This window comes from Ptychodera flava, chromosome 14 (genome assembly GCF_041260155.1).
Source record: "Ptychodera flava strain L36383 chromosome 14, AS_Pfla_20210202, whole genome shotgun sequence".
Classification (NCBI taxonomy): Eukaryota; Metazoa; Hemichordata; class Enteropneusta; family Ptychoderidae; genus Ptychodera; species Ptychodera flava.
Window position 1 is genome coordinate 41,687,311 of NC_091941.1, and position 15,331 is coordinate 41,702,641.

At 36.2% G+C, this 15,331-nt stretch overlaps 1 protein-coding gene across 3 annotated transcripts in view; it reads left to right on the forward strand.

The window, feature by feature from the left end:
- LOC139150538 (centrosomal protein of 170 kDa protein B-like) overlaps positions 1 to 15,331 on the forward strand; it is a 146,774-nt gene that overhangs the window by 3,241 nt on the left and 128,202 nt on the right. For all 3 annotated transcript variants that reach the window (XM_070722970.1, XM_070722972.1, XM_070722971.1), the window contains exons 2-3: positions 1,068 to 1,236; positions 6,549 to 6,638. In XM_070722970.1, the coding sequence (XP_070579071.1) occupies positions 1,138 to 1,236; positions 6,549 to 6,638 (189 nt within the window). In that variant the 5' untranslated portion in view covers positions 1,068 to 1,137. The remainder of the gene's footprint in view (positions 1 to 1,067; positions 1,237 to 6,548; positions 6,639 to 15,331) is intronic.

Here is a 15,331-nt window from a genome sequence, read left to right on the forward strand (position 1 = left end):
CAAAGGTCACGCTTACGAATATGACAGATCAGTCAATTACTAAATAGTTTGAAAAAAAATCGAAACACAAATGCTGAAACGTCTTGGGTTGCGGTGCCGAAGTGACTTGGGCCGGAAATTGAGAGCCGAAACGGGCCGAAACGACTTGGGGCCTGAAACGACCATTAGTCCTGAACGACCAGTTACCATCCAGACACTTCTGCAGTGTTCAAAATTTATCGGGATTCCGACGAGCTCTACCAATGAATCATTTTTTCACGGACTCGTAGAGCAAAGTTGAAAGAAATTAAAACAGATTTGTCTGCTTCGACGCCATGCTGCATGTGTGCTTGATCAAAATTTGGGAACAGCGAGACACGATGATCCTGCACGGTTGGCATTTACATAATTTGTCGCAACATTTCTGTCAATCACTCACTTTCAGAAACTATCGCTCGCCTGAAAATTAGCAACGTAATTCATAGGCACAGCTGACATGATAACGTGCCTAACGTGATAACGTGTGGACTACGATGCCGATTTTTCAGACAACGCCCAGAGAATTCGAAACTTTCCACACAAAATGAGTGATTGACAGAAATGTGTTGCAACAAATTTCGTCTGGTTGTCGCCTAAGCTCAGTCGTGGGGAGTGCTTTCGGTGTTATCCTTTGCGTATAGAAAACGCATAATGATGAAAAAAATGCGTAGAGAGTCTATTTCAATGCGTAAATACGCACGATTTTTGCGTAAACGCGAACTCTGTATGTATGTATGTATATGAAGTAAACTATTCAAAGTAGAGCCTTTTTTGAAATCATATGCCCTTTAGGATATATATATATATATATATATATATATATATATATATATATATATATATACACACCCACCACACACACACACACACACACACACACACACACACACACACACATACACACACAAAGGATCAAGAGAACAAAACGACAATAGCAACAAAGTAAAAGAAAAGAAAAAGAATATATATATATATATATATATATATATATATATATATATATATATATATATAATGCTGTTTTTATTCTCCTGTTTTCACCTCTACAGATTGAAAGTTGTTCACAAATGAGAAGGTCTGAACATATATAGCAGTTAATGGCAGCAGATACAATTTAAGATGGCGTGGTGTCTTGTTAGTAGTAAAACTGGTCTTGTACAGCAGTTACAACAAAGCATGATGTTTATTGGGCGAGAAGACTGTGAAATTATGATACAGGTGAGACAATATCTGTTCATAGTTTTTCTATCTAATTTTAAGCTCCATGTTCACACATTGGAGCTTATTGTTGTGGCAATGCAAGCTGTCTGTCTGGCTGTCTACAGTGTATCTGTGGAATATCTTAAGGTAGCGGGTAAAGGCTAGAGCGTCAGTTATAAACTTCAGTAAAACTATTAAAATATAAAAGTAGTCAACATTATCTGTGGAATAAAAAAAACTAGGCATTTGGGGTCATAGGCATTGCAGAGTTATAGCTCGTTGAAACTTCTGAAAAACTGACCAAATAAGAGGAAGTTGGAGAGTCCTTAGTGTATTAACTATGGTAGAGGTCCCCTAGCTTTTAAAAAAATGTTTGAAAAGGGAAAGTCATTTTTTACTGTTTTTCAGGAAAGTTTGACAAGGTAGTGCTTGCATTCAGAATGCGTGACTGCTATTGTAAATGCATTTTTAGATTCTTTGAGTGTCAAAGAGGTGTCAAAAGTGAGATTAACCAAAAAGACTGCTCTGTGACTTCAAAAGAGGGGTGCAAATATGGCTTGTTTTCAACATTTTTGACAGAATAACAGTTTTCCTACATAATTTTATGCCAATTTAATCCAACCTTTGAAATGAGATATGGACATGGAATTTTTACAGCCTATTAACAAGGTTACAGATAAGATTTGTATGGCACAATTTTCCTGTATTTGAAGTACTTTTTGAAAAATCACATTTTGAAATTTGAAAGAATTTTTAATAATTTTTTGATATGTAAATCCATGTAAAATCATAAAAACAAATTTTATTTACAAATCCTGCCGTACAAATCTTACAATTTATAGTGTCAACATATTTATAACTAATTTGGTAATATTAATACTATCTAATTATTATTAAATTCAAATATGTAAAAAAGATATGAAAAATTAAATTTTGATATTGACTGGTGTCATATTTCAAAATCATGGCTACAAATATACAATTTTTATATTCTTTGGAGAAAGTATTAAGTAAGGGAGTTATCCTGAAAATTTGAACTAAATATCTTGATTCTAACACTTGGAACTTGACATTAACTCTGAGAAAAGAATTGGTGCAAAAATAGCCTTTACCGCTACCTTAAGAACCACTGATCAATACAAGTGAAATTTAGCACACATATGACTTTGGAATTTGTGAGATCTGAATAGTTTTTGGAGGGTGAATAATCGCATAATTGATGATTTCAGTAAATTAGGCGCATTTTTCAAAAACCATTTTTTGGATTTAAATTATATTTGGATGACATATATATTTTGCAAATGGTAATTATGAATCATCATCTCAGAAACCTCTTGCCTAATAAGTCTTCAAAGTTTTTCAAGAGTATTTTAAAATGTACATGTATAAGCGTCCACCTAGTGTCAAAGATTAATGGCAAAGAAACTATAGACCTAGATGCATGTAATCATTTAAGGTATACTCTGTGGTAATTGTATTACCTGCCCATAAGAGGTATGTATGAATTAAGTACAGAAACTAAAATCCGTTTAGGATGATTCATGATTACTGGTATACTGAAAGTGCATGAAGAACAATGTCAGGGTTTTCAGTAGAAATTTGCCCAGGCGGAGAAATGTAAATTATAGGTGGAGAAGGAAGCTGAGGTTGGGTTGGGGACGTCGTGTCGCGGCGGCGGCAGCATAACATTGGCAAGGTATTTTGAACAGCAATTTATCCAGTTTTGTTGAATGTCAGTCAGTGTAAAAAAGTCTGTATTTTAAAAACAAAAACTGTTTGTGGTTTTTTGTGTTAAGTAGAAACAATGTACCATCTTACTCATATCATTTGTTTTGTTTGTCCTTTCTTCACTGTGTCACTGTCTGATGACATTTTCCATGAGAACACAAACAGTTACAGAGATGGTCAGTGACCTAAGTTATCATCCTATGTGTTGATATTACAGTGTACTAGAATCAACAGGGAAGCAACAGTAACTTTTGTTGTATTCAATAAAGAGTACTACAACTACTGGCAGATATTCCATGAATTTGGCGAAAAACTTTTTTGTGATTAATGCCAAACTGAATGTAGTATCGAATTTACATTTCAATTAAAAGAATATGTTGTTCATATTAAAACATGTCACACTAAAATTATACAGGAGTCATTAGAAAATCCCAGGTAAGTAGTTCCTTTTCTCTTTCAGTTTAAAGGGACAAAGTCAGTTTTGACTTTTTTTGATATCAAGAATACAGGGAATACTTGCATGATAATTACACTCAGTATGCACAATGATGTCAATGCAGAAACTCAAAGTGATGAAAAGTGCAGTGTTTTGCCCAGGAATTGTAAAGGTGGGACACAGTGTCCCATGATTGTCAAAATAGGGGGACACTGAGTTACAATAGGGGTCAATGTGTGAGCGAAGAACGCAAAGCAAAGTAAAGTCGCCAAGGCAGAAAGGTATACATTCATTTTAAAATTAATATTGCTGGACGTCTCCTATAATGGTTTGTGGCAAAGTCATTTTAACTGGTTGTATTTACAGTTTCGAATTGTAAAAAAAGACATCATCATGATAAAATCAATTTCATGCGCATTTTTCTTTTATGGTGATTCTTGCCAGTGACTGCATTACATGTGTTTAACAGAAATAATGTTTCATTACGCTTATGACTCCAGAACTACAAGTGGTTGAAGACAATAGTTTGATGCACATTGTAACCTGGGTTTTTATCATTACTGCTATAAAGTTCTCTTCTTTTTTATAATTGCTCCAATGACTGACAATTTTCCCTGAAAATTGCAAAAAATAAAGTTTGAAAACACAAATATCTGAGAGAACTCCTTGATCCTCATGATAGCAATAGCACATTGCCATAACGCTGTTTTGACAAGCTAGGTGGTTCTTGTTAAGATCAGCTACAATCGAGCTAGGGGGTCTTGACTATATAAGGAATTCAGCATGGTGACCTCGATCTCTCTGGCCTGCAGACGATCGGAGAGTTGTATGAGATTCCTTCTGGGGAAATTTAAGGCAAATTACTACTTTGAAAGTCAGGGATATAGTGTTTCAACAAAATTGTGGGGTTGATGATATTTTTAGGTAAAGTCATGAGCTTCCAGTACACCAAAATACACGTACAGTCAATGCCGTTTGATGCCATGTGCCCGGGCCAGTATAGTGACTGAAAATTTGATTCTCCGTACTTCACTGTACTAGCATATACATGTATTTACAAGTAAAAGTTTCATTCAAAGTTGGTGGTCAATAAAATTTGCTTTGTGAAAAGTTTGTTGTTCTTTTTACGAGCCTTCCACTTCCGAAATCATTGCCTGGTTATCGGGATCGTACGTGGCCTGGTATTTGAGTCTGTCACCAAGTCTGCAGGGCTCAGTGGACGCACATCGCCTTGCTCATACCCTGAATCGTAAACTGTAACAGACTAACTGATTTTCCAATAGTGTTTACACTGTGACGAAAAAAATAGACTAAATTTTAATTGTTTCACTGTCTCAATAAAGAAGCAATAACTGTACGGGCTATCAAGTATGTAATTTGGTAGCTAAAAAAGTAGTCTCTCTGTGGACGCTGGACTTACAATTCTAGCCCTGATTTTAGTGCGTCCCTGTGACCCATGTCCGGTATTTTTGCGGGACATTGTTGCTAATTTTGCGTCAAAAGACGCAAGAACGCACTCTGGGCAAAACACTGAAGTGTGAGATACAACCCCTTTATTTACCAATTCAATGAAACAAAAAAGTTAGCTGCTCTAGCAGTAAAACAACTTGACGTACAGCCTCAGGATTGGCATTGGAGTTTGTTTTTTATTTTTCACCTGCAGTTCACAAAAGGCCTCTAAAAAGTTTGTGAATACACATTTCAGTTAGATGCAACAAAATGACAATAGAAAAGTGTTTGCAGTATCAGTAACAACTATGGGCTTCCTACCTCTATGACTGACCTTTTAAGTGCAGTACACTGAAACTTGTGAAAGAAAAATATTCTCTTTTTTCCATAAGCATATGCTGTGTCAAAGAAAATACACAAGTCCTGAAAAATATTGTGTTGCTTTCTTTTCCCCCAGCAGTCACGCACTAGTACATGTATCAATAGCAAAAAAGAAAAACATTGCATCGCCACCAAAACAAATGAGGGGAAGTCTCCAGCTGGCTGTGATGTATCTAATGAACTACGTGAATAATATTTACATAAATTATAAATTTGCCTACCGTCTGCAAATGCTACAAAATTGGATATTTTTTACCGAGAAAATTAACAGAGTTCACGCGGGGCAAAACACGTTATTTATTACTAGATTCAAAACTTAGTCGATAAAATTGAGACACTTTTTCCAGCATTGAAAGGTTTCATGATCGGGCCATTTACCTACAAATGTACATGAAAGCATGGATCGCGTGCTAAATTTAGAGCAGGCGGCAGATACGGTAGAGCGTGCCCATTCCACTTTCCTTTGAGTTGAAATCACAAGAAATATTCGTGAAAAGCCAGCCCTGAGACGTACAATATTTCTCAAAATTTTGTACACCGCCAAATTACCGTTTTCGGGGGTAAAATATCGAATTGCAACCACAACCGCGAGTTCATAACTGACCACTCTCAGGATTTTAGCATTTAACGTAGATGGTTGATCACGTAATTCTACTTTCTACAACAGTGCTATAAACAAATCCCTTGCTCTGGCGTCATAGTCGCGTACGCGTACTTAGCGCACGTAATACAACATGTTGGCGATGCATGATTTTGATTTGGCTCTCTGAAGAACACCTCACCAAAATACTAAAAAAATTATATTGATACATTCATCGGACGGCTGCACTCGGCTCATTACCACATCAAAACGTGATCGCTGACAGCTACACGCTTTCCTATGGCTGGTCGCTATTGTTTTGACTCGTAGCAGAATATTAATGAGGTCAGGGAAATATACCCAATGATATTGCCGCTTACAGAGGACAGGCGTACTTTCACCCAATGATATAAGATATTAGAACAGTACACTGACCTTGTCTGACCTCGCATAAAAAGACGTTGTATGTATACATAGCCCAAGTTGTACACTATGCGTACGGAGCCTGGCCTCCTATACGTGTGCACGTTCGTCCGTTTTTGGCTCGTTTGTCGCGCCAAGCCCAAACGTCGTGTACTTTTGTCACTCAGTCGATGGTTATAATTTGTGAAGTATTAACCAAAGTTTGTGCCATTTTATAATGTTTTCCCCCAAATTACAGCCGGCGAAAGTGCTGTCACAGACGTACAATTTCGCCGGCTGCCGGCTTCTAATGAAAACACTGAATGTCATTTGAAATCTATGATTTCCTCTTAGTCTCGGACTGTGGATAAACGCCATGCAGTGATAAACTATGATGAATTTGATGATCTGTATACGATAAAAGATGTTGGCAGCCTAAATGGGGTAAGTATTAATTCTCTTTCTCCCAAGTTGTAGTTATTTCTATGGCTTGTCTATGGAGCCTGGTGGAAAGAGGATTAACATGTTCTAGATTTGAAGCAGCAAGAATGAACATACATGTAGTTACACTCTATGTGGTCACCTCAAGTTTTTTATAGGCCATTTCCTTGCTGTAATGTATCTTGCACTGCCCAATTTTTAAGCTGCATTTGGTTTTTAGCTCACATTTGACTCTGATGTTTTTGCAATGTGACTAGGTGCCTGAAGTTGTAAGTTTGAATCCCATGGAGAATTTACTTAAAAGTGTATGTCCCGCATAAATTCAAAGTTAATTTTGCTTAAAATGAGCCATGCTATATGATTTTGCCACCCCTACTTTATCAAATAAATGCATCACCCCAATGAAACGACGCGGTTAAATATTATTAAAATGCAATATGTTGTGCGACTTTGAAGTTAGCTGCCATTCGGGTCGTTTCGGAATTCGCGGGCATTGCCACCGGAAATGACGTAACTAATAGAATGTACGAGTGAGTGTGTTCACCTCGGCCATAGCGAATGCTTACCGCTGTGGCTTCAACATGGTGAGAAGTTACGCCTTTGGTGGCCGAAGTAACTGCAGCCATTGTCAGTTTATTGCATTTTAGGATGATGTATTAGCCGCATTTGACAAAATTACAAGAAAGGGTCGGAAAAGAGGCATTCTGATAAGCGTTTTCTGCGGTGCACATTTTCGAGTGCCGTGACTTAGAATAAACACGGTTCGGAAGCCAGATGTACGGTAAGATAGACTTTAATTCCTGGAGTTACTACATCGATTATGTAATCGCAATGCCGTACCAGTACGACCATTGTCACCAGAAAGCTTCGCGTGTATCATCATCAACTGCGGACAAGAGCGAGAACAGCAGCAAGACTGCGACAGGTTGCCCAAAACATGTCAAGGATGCGGGGGCCGCGGAGAAGTATGGCCGTGTTTACATCCCCCAAGACTGATCGCCGATTCAGATGCTTTACGAAAGTGATTGTAAATAAATAAATGAATACAAGTACTAGATCTCATGCATGTGTGACTCTATAATTAGTAACGTTAGGAGATATCTAATTTTATATTCCTAAAAAGTTTACGTAGTGATTGACTGACTCTGCGCGAGACTGAACGATAGGTTGTGTATAATACAGCACGGCGCTGCCAGTAACAGTGACACAACGTGTAGCAAAGAAGTTTATACTGTTGACGAAGCAGTCGCGTTGTCGTCATCTGTTCCCTTCTGCTCGACTAAGTCTCCCCTAAAATATTTTAGCTTCTTTGAGAATTTCGTAGTCATGAAACAATGAACACTGTGCTTTATATCGCTGACACTTAATCAAGAAAAAAATTTGCGGAAGCGTAGCTGATCACTCCGTCACAGAAATGGCCGGCTGAGCCGCCCGGCCTCGGGGGCCAGTGTGCCCGATATTTACATCATGTCAATTTTAATTTATCTCTTCCCGAGAATTTGGCTAGACATGTCTTTACGGTCACATATTTTTAAAAGTGCCAATGTTCATGTGAGGTTTTATAACGCCAAACTGAAGATTTTGCGGCGAGAATACTACCTTTGGTGTTTATGCTAACATGACCCTCAGCCTGTTCCACTTCCAGCTGTTGATAGGAAAGATGTGTGTTATTAACGGTGGACAATTTTCAACTTGATCTCTACTACATTTATCTACAAGCGTCATGGTGTAATTCAAATTTTTATATACAGATTTTGAACGAGGCAATTTGTGTTGAGAAGTAATAATAAGGTGGGATGGCAACTCCAGACTTATATTTATATTTTGTTAGCTTGCGGTTGTGTGTACGGTAGTGCACTGGTGTGTTTCGACTGTGGTCACGGTGGGCTTGTCACTGACGCCCGAGCACTGACGCGACGGTCAACAAGAGTTCCGCTCTTGTTCTCGTTTAGGTTAAGGTTCCGACTGTTAAAATTTGCAGGCCTGTAAATTCTGAACAGCTTTGTCATATCTTCTGTGACGATGACATTCTCAGTTGCACTGCTTTCACTCATGAAATTATCACTATCTCCATAGTCAATGCACGAAGTCACCATCAGCCATTCTATTAGTGACGTCACAGCTACTTACGCCAAAACGGGGCGAGCTCGGCAATTTCCGGAAAATGTCGCCATGATGGAAATCGAAAAGAGCAACTTTTCCCGTGTTTTCGTCGAAATAACATAATACAACCGTCTAAAAACCGCTCAAATAAGCTTCAGTTTGTGTGTAAATGTTTGTTTTATTAATACCAATTTCATTGACACCCAGAACTATAGTATATGCCCCAAGTCAAACGAAAAAGTCTCAAAATGTGGCAGGACTCACACTTTAAGTAGTATGAAGAGAGCTTATACGATATGGTCACTCAACAGCATGTGTATGTGTGTATGTCTGTTCAAGTCAAAAACTTGAAAACTCACAATCTTATTATATGGTGTACTTGTGTAACTAAAGGCAATGTTTGATCTAGAGTGCGCCATTGCGCATTTTGCGCAAAAAAATCAGCTATGGCACGATTTTCACATACCTTGGCGCCATTTCGAGTGCAATATTTCTGGGCTGGCACCTGGTAATCTGTTTTCGCCAAGCCGCTATGTTTTACGCCCATGCTCTATGATAACACGAAGATTTACCGTAACTTGGTATGTATTTAATCATGACATTTTGCGACAATGATGTAAGCTGGGATGACTTCGTTGACGGAACGTGTGCAGAAGGCCAGAGCGCATGCAGCGTCATATGCCGTGCTTTCTGATAAATGCCGTCGGTTGTCTCCTCACCCATGCCCGACGAGAAGCAGGTACAACGATGAAAGGGTAAAAAAGTGACACGCAGACCAATGTTGCCAGTTCGCAACAAAACCGCACCTAGCAGGTGAATATAATTTTAGAATTTTACTGTTGACTTTGGTATGTTTAGACTGTAGTACGTTATGATCAAATAGCAGGCAATGCGTACGGTTTACGGTATAACTATATTACACGATGGAGTGGCCGGTATCAGTGCATGGTGTTTTGGACACTTATTTCTGACATTTCTTGGGTTGATCAAAATATCCGAGTGGCAGGGAATGGTTATATTTGTAAACTGTCTGCGAGTTCCCGAGGACAAGTCACTTGTTTATTTGTTCGTTTGACAGTGACTGGCATACCAACGTGGTAGCCACGTTGGGTTTCCAGTCGTACAAAAACGGTTATGATATTTCGTATTTCTGTCATCAAACAAATAGAGAAGAGAGTGAGTGTTTTTTGTCTCAGTTTAATTTTTCTCTAGAATATGCAAATCTAGTATTTTACAGTTTTGATAATTTATTTTTTTTCAACATAATTTACTGTGAACCCCCAAATTTTAAATTTAGTCCTTTACTCTAAACTTAAAATTTTTGAAGAAATATAAAATACTAGATATGCATATACAGAGAAACATTAAACTGAGATGAAAGACACACTCACATACATTTGCTTGAGTGTGTTCTCAAATCTAAGTTTACTATTTCTCTGGACACCAAAATCTAGTATTTTACATCTTAATAGTTTATTTTTTAACTTATTTACCTCTCTTTTTATTTTATTCCTTTACTCTTTACTTAAAAATTAATTCAGAAATGTTACATGTTAGGGTAAATCTTTATTAAGATCAGATTTGGCATTTCAGTGTTTACAGCTCATTAAAAAAAATCAAATCATATTTTCTTCTTTCAGGTGAAGTGGTGTCACAATGGCACTGGCTGTACTATGGACATGATGGATGGTAGCTGATGGTACATATCTGCAATAAATTATATGCATAATCACCAGTATTGAGTTGAGAAAACGGTCAAAATTTGAGAAAAAAAAACGAATAAAAGTGTGTTATTAAATGTTGACTCACCTGTACGTCTGTCTTTTTTTGGAGATCCTTCTTGTGGGTGAACTGCCAGTCACTTCAGTAGCTTATTCATATTATTTGATTAAAGGGACAGTAGCTGCCACTTTTAATAGGCTGCTAGCTTTCAGTGTTTTTATCCTGAGTATCGAAATGTTTTTTTGTAATTGTCCAAAAATCAAGTTTGTCGACAAAGTCTGTATATCCACTCTATTTTTAGCAGTGTTATTGGTGACAATTGAATCTAAATTAAATTGTGATCAATAAGGGTTTACTTTAGAACTAAAACGTAGTTGACAAACTGAATGCTAGTCAAATAACTTGAAGCTCAAAAACTGCAGTTGTTGACACACAAAGAAAAATATCAACAGTTACAGCTACTGCACCTTTTTGTCAATTCCTTTAGCACACAGTGGAATCTGTCTTTTAAAATGTTGCCTGGCAACCCAATCTGTCCATTATTAGCCTTTTAAAAAACAATGAATTGCAAATTTAATTTGATCAATGATTCTGGGAACCACTTTTTATCCGCTGTTTTGGATCAACAAGGGCCCTCTTTAAAAATTGCAAGGGGCCCACAATGGCCCCCTTTTTTCAAGAGAGTGGGCCCACAATGGCCCCTATTTTCGAAGTCCTAGATCAAACACTGTTAAGGTTGAGATTTAAATTTGTTCAAATAAATACAGTATCTTCATGTCAAAAATATGCAAATAGGGCTTCCAGAGACACTGTGGCAAATTTGATGAAGCTTTTAATGTGTCCCACACAGAGCTCTAATATCACACGGAGAAATATATGCTGGTTTTGTATCAATTAATAGCTAATTTGCATATTTGATGAATTTTTGTAATGAAGGTGACAGATCAAGAAATACTTATTCAAATTTGATGAAATGTGGTTCAGGCATTGATATAACAAACTTGTAATAGTGTGCAAAGATTTTGTAGTCTCATTCTAATTACTTGCTAATTTGTATAGTTAATGATTTTTAGCTCACATTTGGTATACCAATGTGAGGTTATCATATAAGCTGAATCAGTTCATTTGCATCCGATTTGCATGTCAGTATGTATGTATGTATGTATGTATGTATGTATGTATGTATGTATGTATGTATGTATCTCCGTCCACATCAAAATCACCTAAACCGCAGCACCTACTGTCTTAGTATTTGGTGTAAAGGTGCACCTCGGGATGGAGGTGTGAATTTGTTCAAATGAACTTGTCAGTGTCAAAAATATGCAAATGAGGGGAAAAAAGAAAAAACACTGCAAATTGCTAAAACTCTGTAACCATTGGTTAGATTGGGTTGAAACTTGGTGTGCAGGTTCCTTTAGGTATTCTAAATTAGGTCTGTAAAATTTGGGATGAAATTTGCATGTTTCTATTTTTGGGGTGATTTTTACCTCCGCTGTCAGCGACGCGGAGCTTATCAAATAGGTTGATTTTCCGTCGTCGTCCGTCGTCCGTCGTCTGTCAACAATTGCCTTCTCCTCTGAAACTGCAAGTCCAATTGCTTTGAAATTTTATATGCAGTTCACTTGGGGTGACCACACTTAAGTTTGTTCAAGTCGTGGTGAAATTTGCATATTTGTATTTTTGGGGCAATTTTTGGTGTTTTTGGTAAAAAAATCTTCTTCTCTGAAATCGCTTGTCCGATTGCTTTGAAATTTGATATGCAGTTTGTGACTTCAGTCAGATTTGTTCAAATTGTGGTGAAATTTGCATATTTGTATTTTTAAGGCAATTTTTGTCATTTTTGGTAAAAAAATCTTTAAAAATCTACTTCTTGAAAACTACCAGTCAGATAGCTTTGATATTTGGTACATATGTCCCTAGGGATGATCTATTTCAGATTTGTTCAAATTGTGCAGAAATATGCAAATTTGCATTTTTAAGGCAATTTTTGCCATTTTTGGTCAAAAAATGTATTTCTCAAAAAGTACTGGTCTAATAGTTTTGAAATTTGGTATACACGTTTCTATAGATGAACTGAGTAATATATATTGAATTTCTGATGAAATCTGAAATTTTGTATTTTTGGGGCAATTTTCGCCATTTTTGGTCAAAAAATGTGTATTTCCAAAACTATTTATCTGATAGCTTTGAAATTGGTATACAGGTTCCTACAGATAAACTACATGATATTTATTGAAATTGTGATGAAATCTGCAATTTTGTATTTTTTGGGGCAATTTTTGCCATTTTTGGTCCAAAAAATGTGTATTTCCAAAAGTACTCATCTGATAGCTTTGCAATTTGGTATACAGGTTTTTACAGATCACCTTAATGACATTTGTTGACATTATGATGAAATCTGCAAATTTGTAATTTTGGGGCAATTTTTGCCATTTTGGTCAAAAAATGTATTTCTCAAAAATAGTGGTCTGATAGCTTTGAAATTTGGTATACAGGTTTCTACAGATGAGTTCAGTAATATATAATGAATTTCTGATGAAATCTGTAATTTTGTATTTTGGGGCAATTTTTGCCATTTTTGGTCAAAACGTGTATTTCTAAAACTAGTCATTTGATAGCTTTGAAATTTGGTATACAGGTCTCCGTAGATGAACTAAATGATATTTATTAAAAAATAATGATGAAATCTGCATTTTTGAATTTTTGGGGCAATTTTTCCCATTTTTGGTCAAAAAATGTGTTTCTCAAAAAAAGTACTGGTCTAACAGCTTTGAAATTTGGTATACAGGTTTCTATATGTGAAGTTATGAACTAAATATGATCTCTTGAAATTATGATGAAATCTGCAATTTCATTTTTCGGGGCAATTGTTGCCATCTTTGGTCAGAAAATTTTATTCTCAAAAAACTACTCATCAGATAGCTTTGGTTGACATGTTCTTAGGGATGATCCGATGTGATATATTCAAAGTATGATGAAATCTTCAATTGTGTATTTTTGCAGCTTATTTTAGCCACTTTTTTCTGGCCTCTGCATTAAGCTATCAAAGATTTCCACCTTCCTAATCAACATGTGTGAAAAATAGTTATTCTCTACATAAACACAGCGGAGCTATATCGGCCGCTAGGTCGCTTGTTTCAGTATTTAGTCAAAAAATGTATTTCTCTGAAATCACTCATCTGATTGCTTTGAAAGTTGGTATACATGTTCCTCAGGATGACCTCAGTGAAGTTGATACAAATTGTATTGAAATTTTCATATTTGTAATTTTGGGGCAATTTTCCAAATTTTTGGTCAAAATTTTTTTTATTAAAAAACTACTAATCTGATAGCTTTGATATTTGGTATACAGGTTCCTCAGGTTGATCAAAATCAGTTTTATGAATATTGTGAAGATATCTCGAATTTCGTATTTTTGCTGAATTTTTTGGTTATTTTTCTCATTTTAAGTAAAATTTATTCTTTTCTGAAACCGCTAGCCCAATTGCTCTCAAATTTGGATTGGATGTTTGCAAGGTTGTTACCCTTCTAATTGTTGAAATTACGACAAAATTGGAAATATTACTGTTTTGGGGCAATTTTTGTCATTTTTAGTCAAAAAATCTTAGAAAGTATTTTCTTTTTAAAGCCCCCGGACAGACAGCTTTTATATTTGGTGTACAGATGTCCAGGGATGACAATAGTTGGATATGTGGAAATTGTCCTGAAATATACAAATTTGTATTTTTACCTCCCATGTGCCATACATATATGGCAATGGGAGGTTATATGGTTGAAAAAAGTCTGTATGTGAGATGTCTGTCTGTATGTATGTATGTATGTATGTATGTATGTATGGATGTCTGTCCGTCCAACGCAAAAACTCACGAACCGCTGCACGTATTAAGCTGATTTTTGGTGTAGTGATGCCATACATGGTGTAGATGTGCCGTTGTTAAAATGAACTCTTTAGTCTCATAGATATGCAAATGAGGTAGAAAAAACTGTGAAAATGGTCAAAAATCAATAACTCAGGAACTACTCATCTGATCATTGTCATATTTGGGTTTTAGGTACCTTAGGCCCAACTCATTAAACATATAGATTTGATGTCAATATTTGATGCTTTCTATTTTTAATGAATTTTTTTCTTTCTTTTTTGCCATTTTAGTAAAAAATCTTTTTCTCTTAAACCAACGGTCGAATCACTTTAAAATTTGGCGTGCAGGTGCCTTGTGATAACTCAAAATAGAATTCATCAAAATTATGGCAAAATTTGCATATTTGTATTTTTGGGCAATTTTTGCCATTTTTGGTTTAAAAAATCTTCTTTGAAACTGTGTATGCCATTACTTTCTAATTGGATGTGCAAGTTCCTAGGAGCGACCTGAAGATGACTCTATGAACTCAAGCTGCAATTTGCAAATTTTGCGATACTTTTTGCCATGCTTTCAAATTTGGTACATAGGTGAAATGTAGTAGGTCATTCATTCAAAGTCAAGTACTGCCTGTGTGAATGAGCAGATTATGATTGTGCTGTTCCAGGCTGAGGTGCTATTTATAGGAATGATGCAATGTTAGACAGTAATTGATGTTTTAACTGAATTTGACTTACATTGTATGTAACTCTTGTACTGTATAACCCTATCAATTCACCCAGAAAAAAATAATTAATAAGTTTTTAAATAATTGAATTAATTAGGATATCAACAAAGCCAAAATAATTTTAGTGTAGAATTATTAGAATGTTCAATTTTTTTGACAGTTCATAGTGAACTGCTTACCATCTTGGAGGATTAAAACATGTAAAGGCAGCTTTCCTGAATCCCAACTTTGACATATTCTGAACCGTCATATATTGTGCTCTGTATGTTATCTAAAAGAAATTTCTC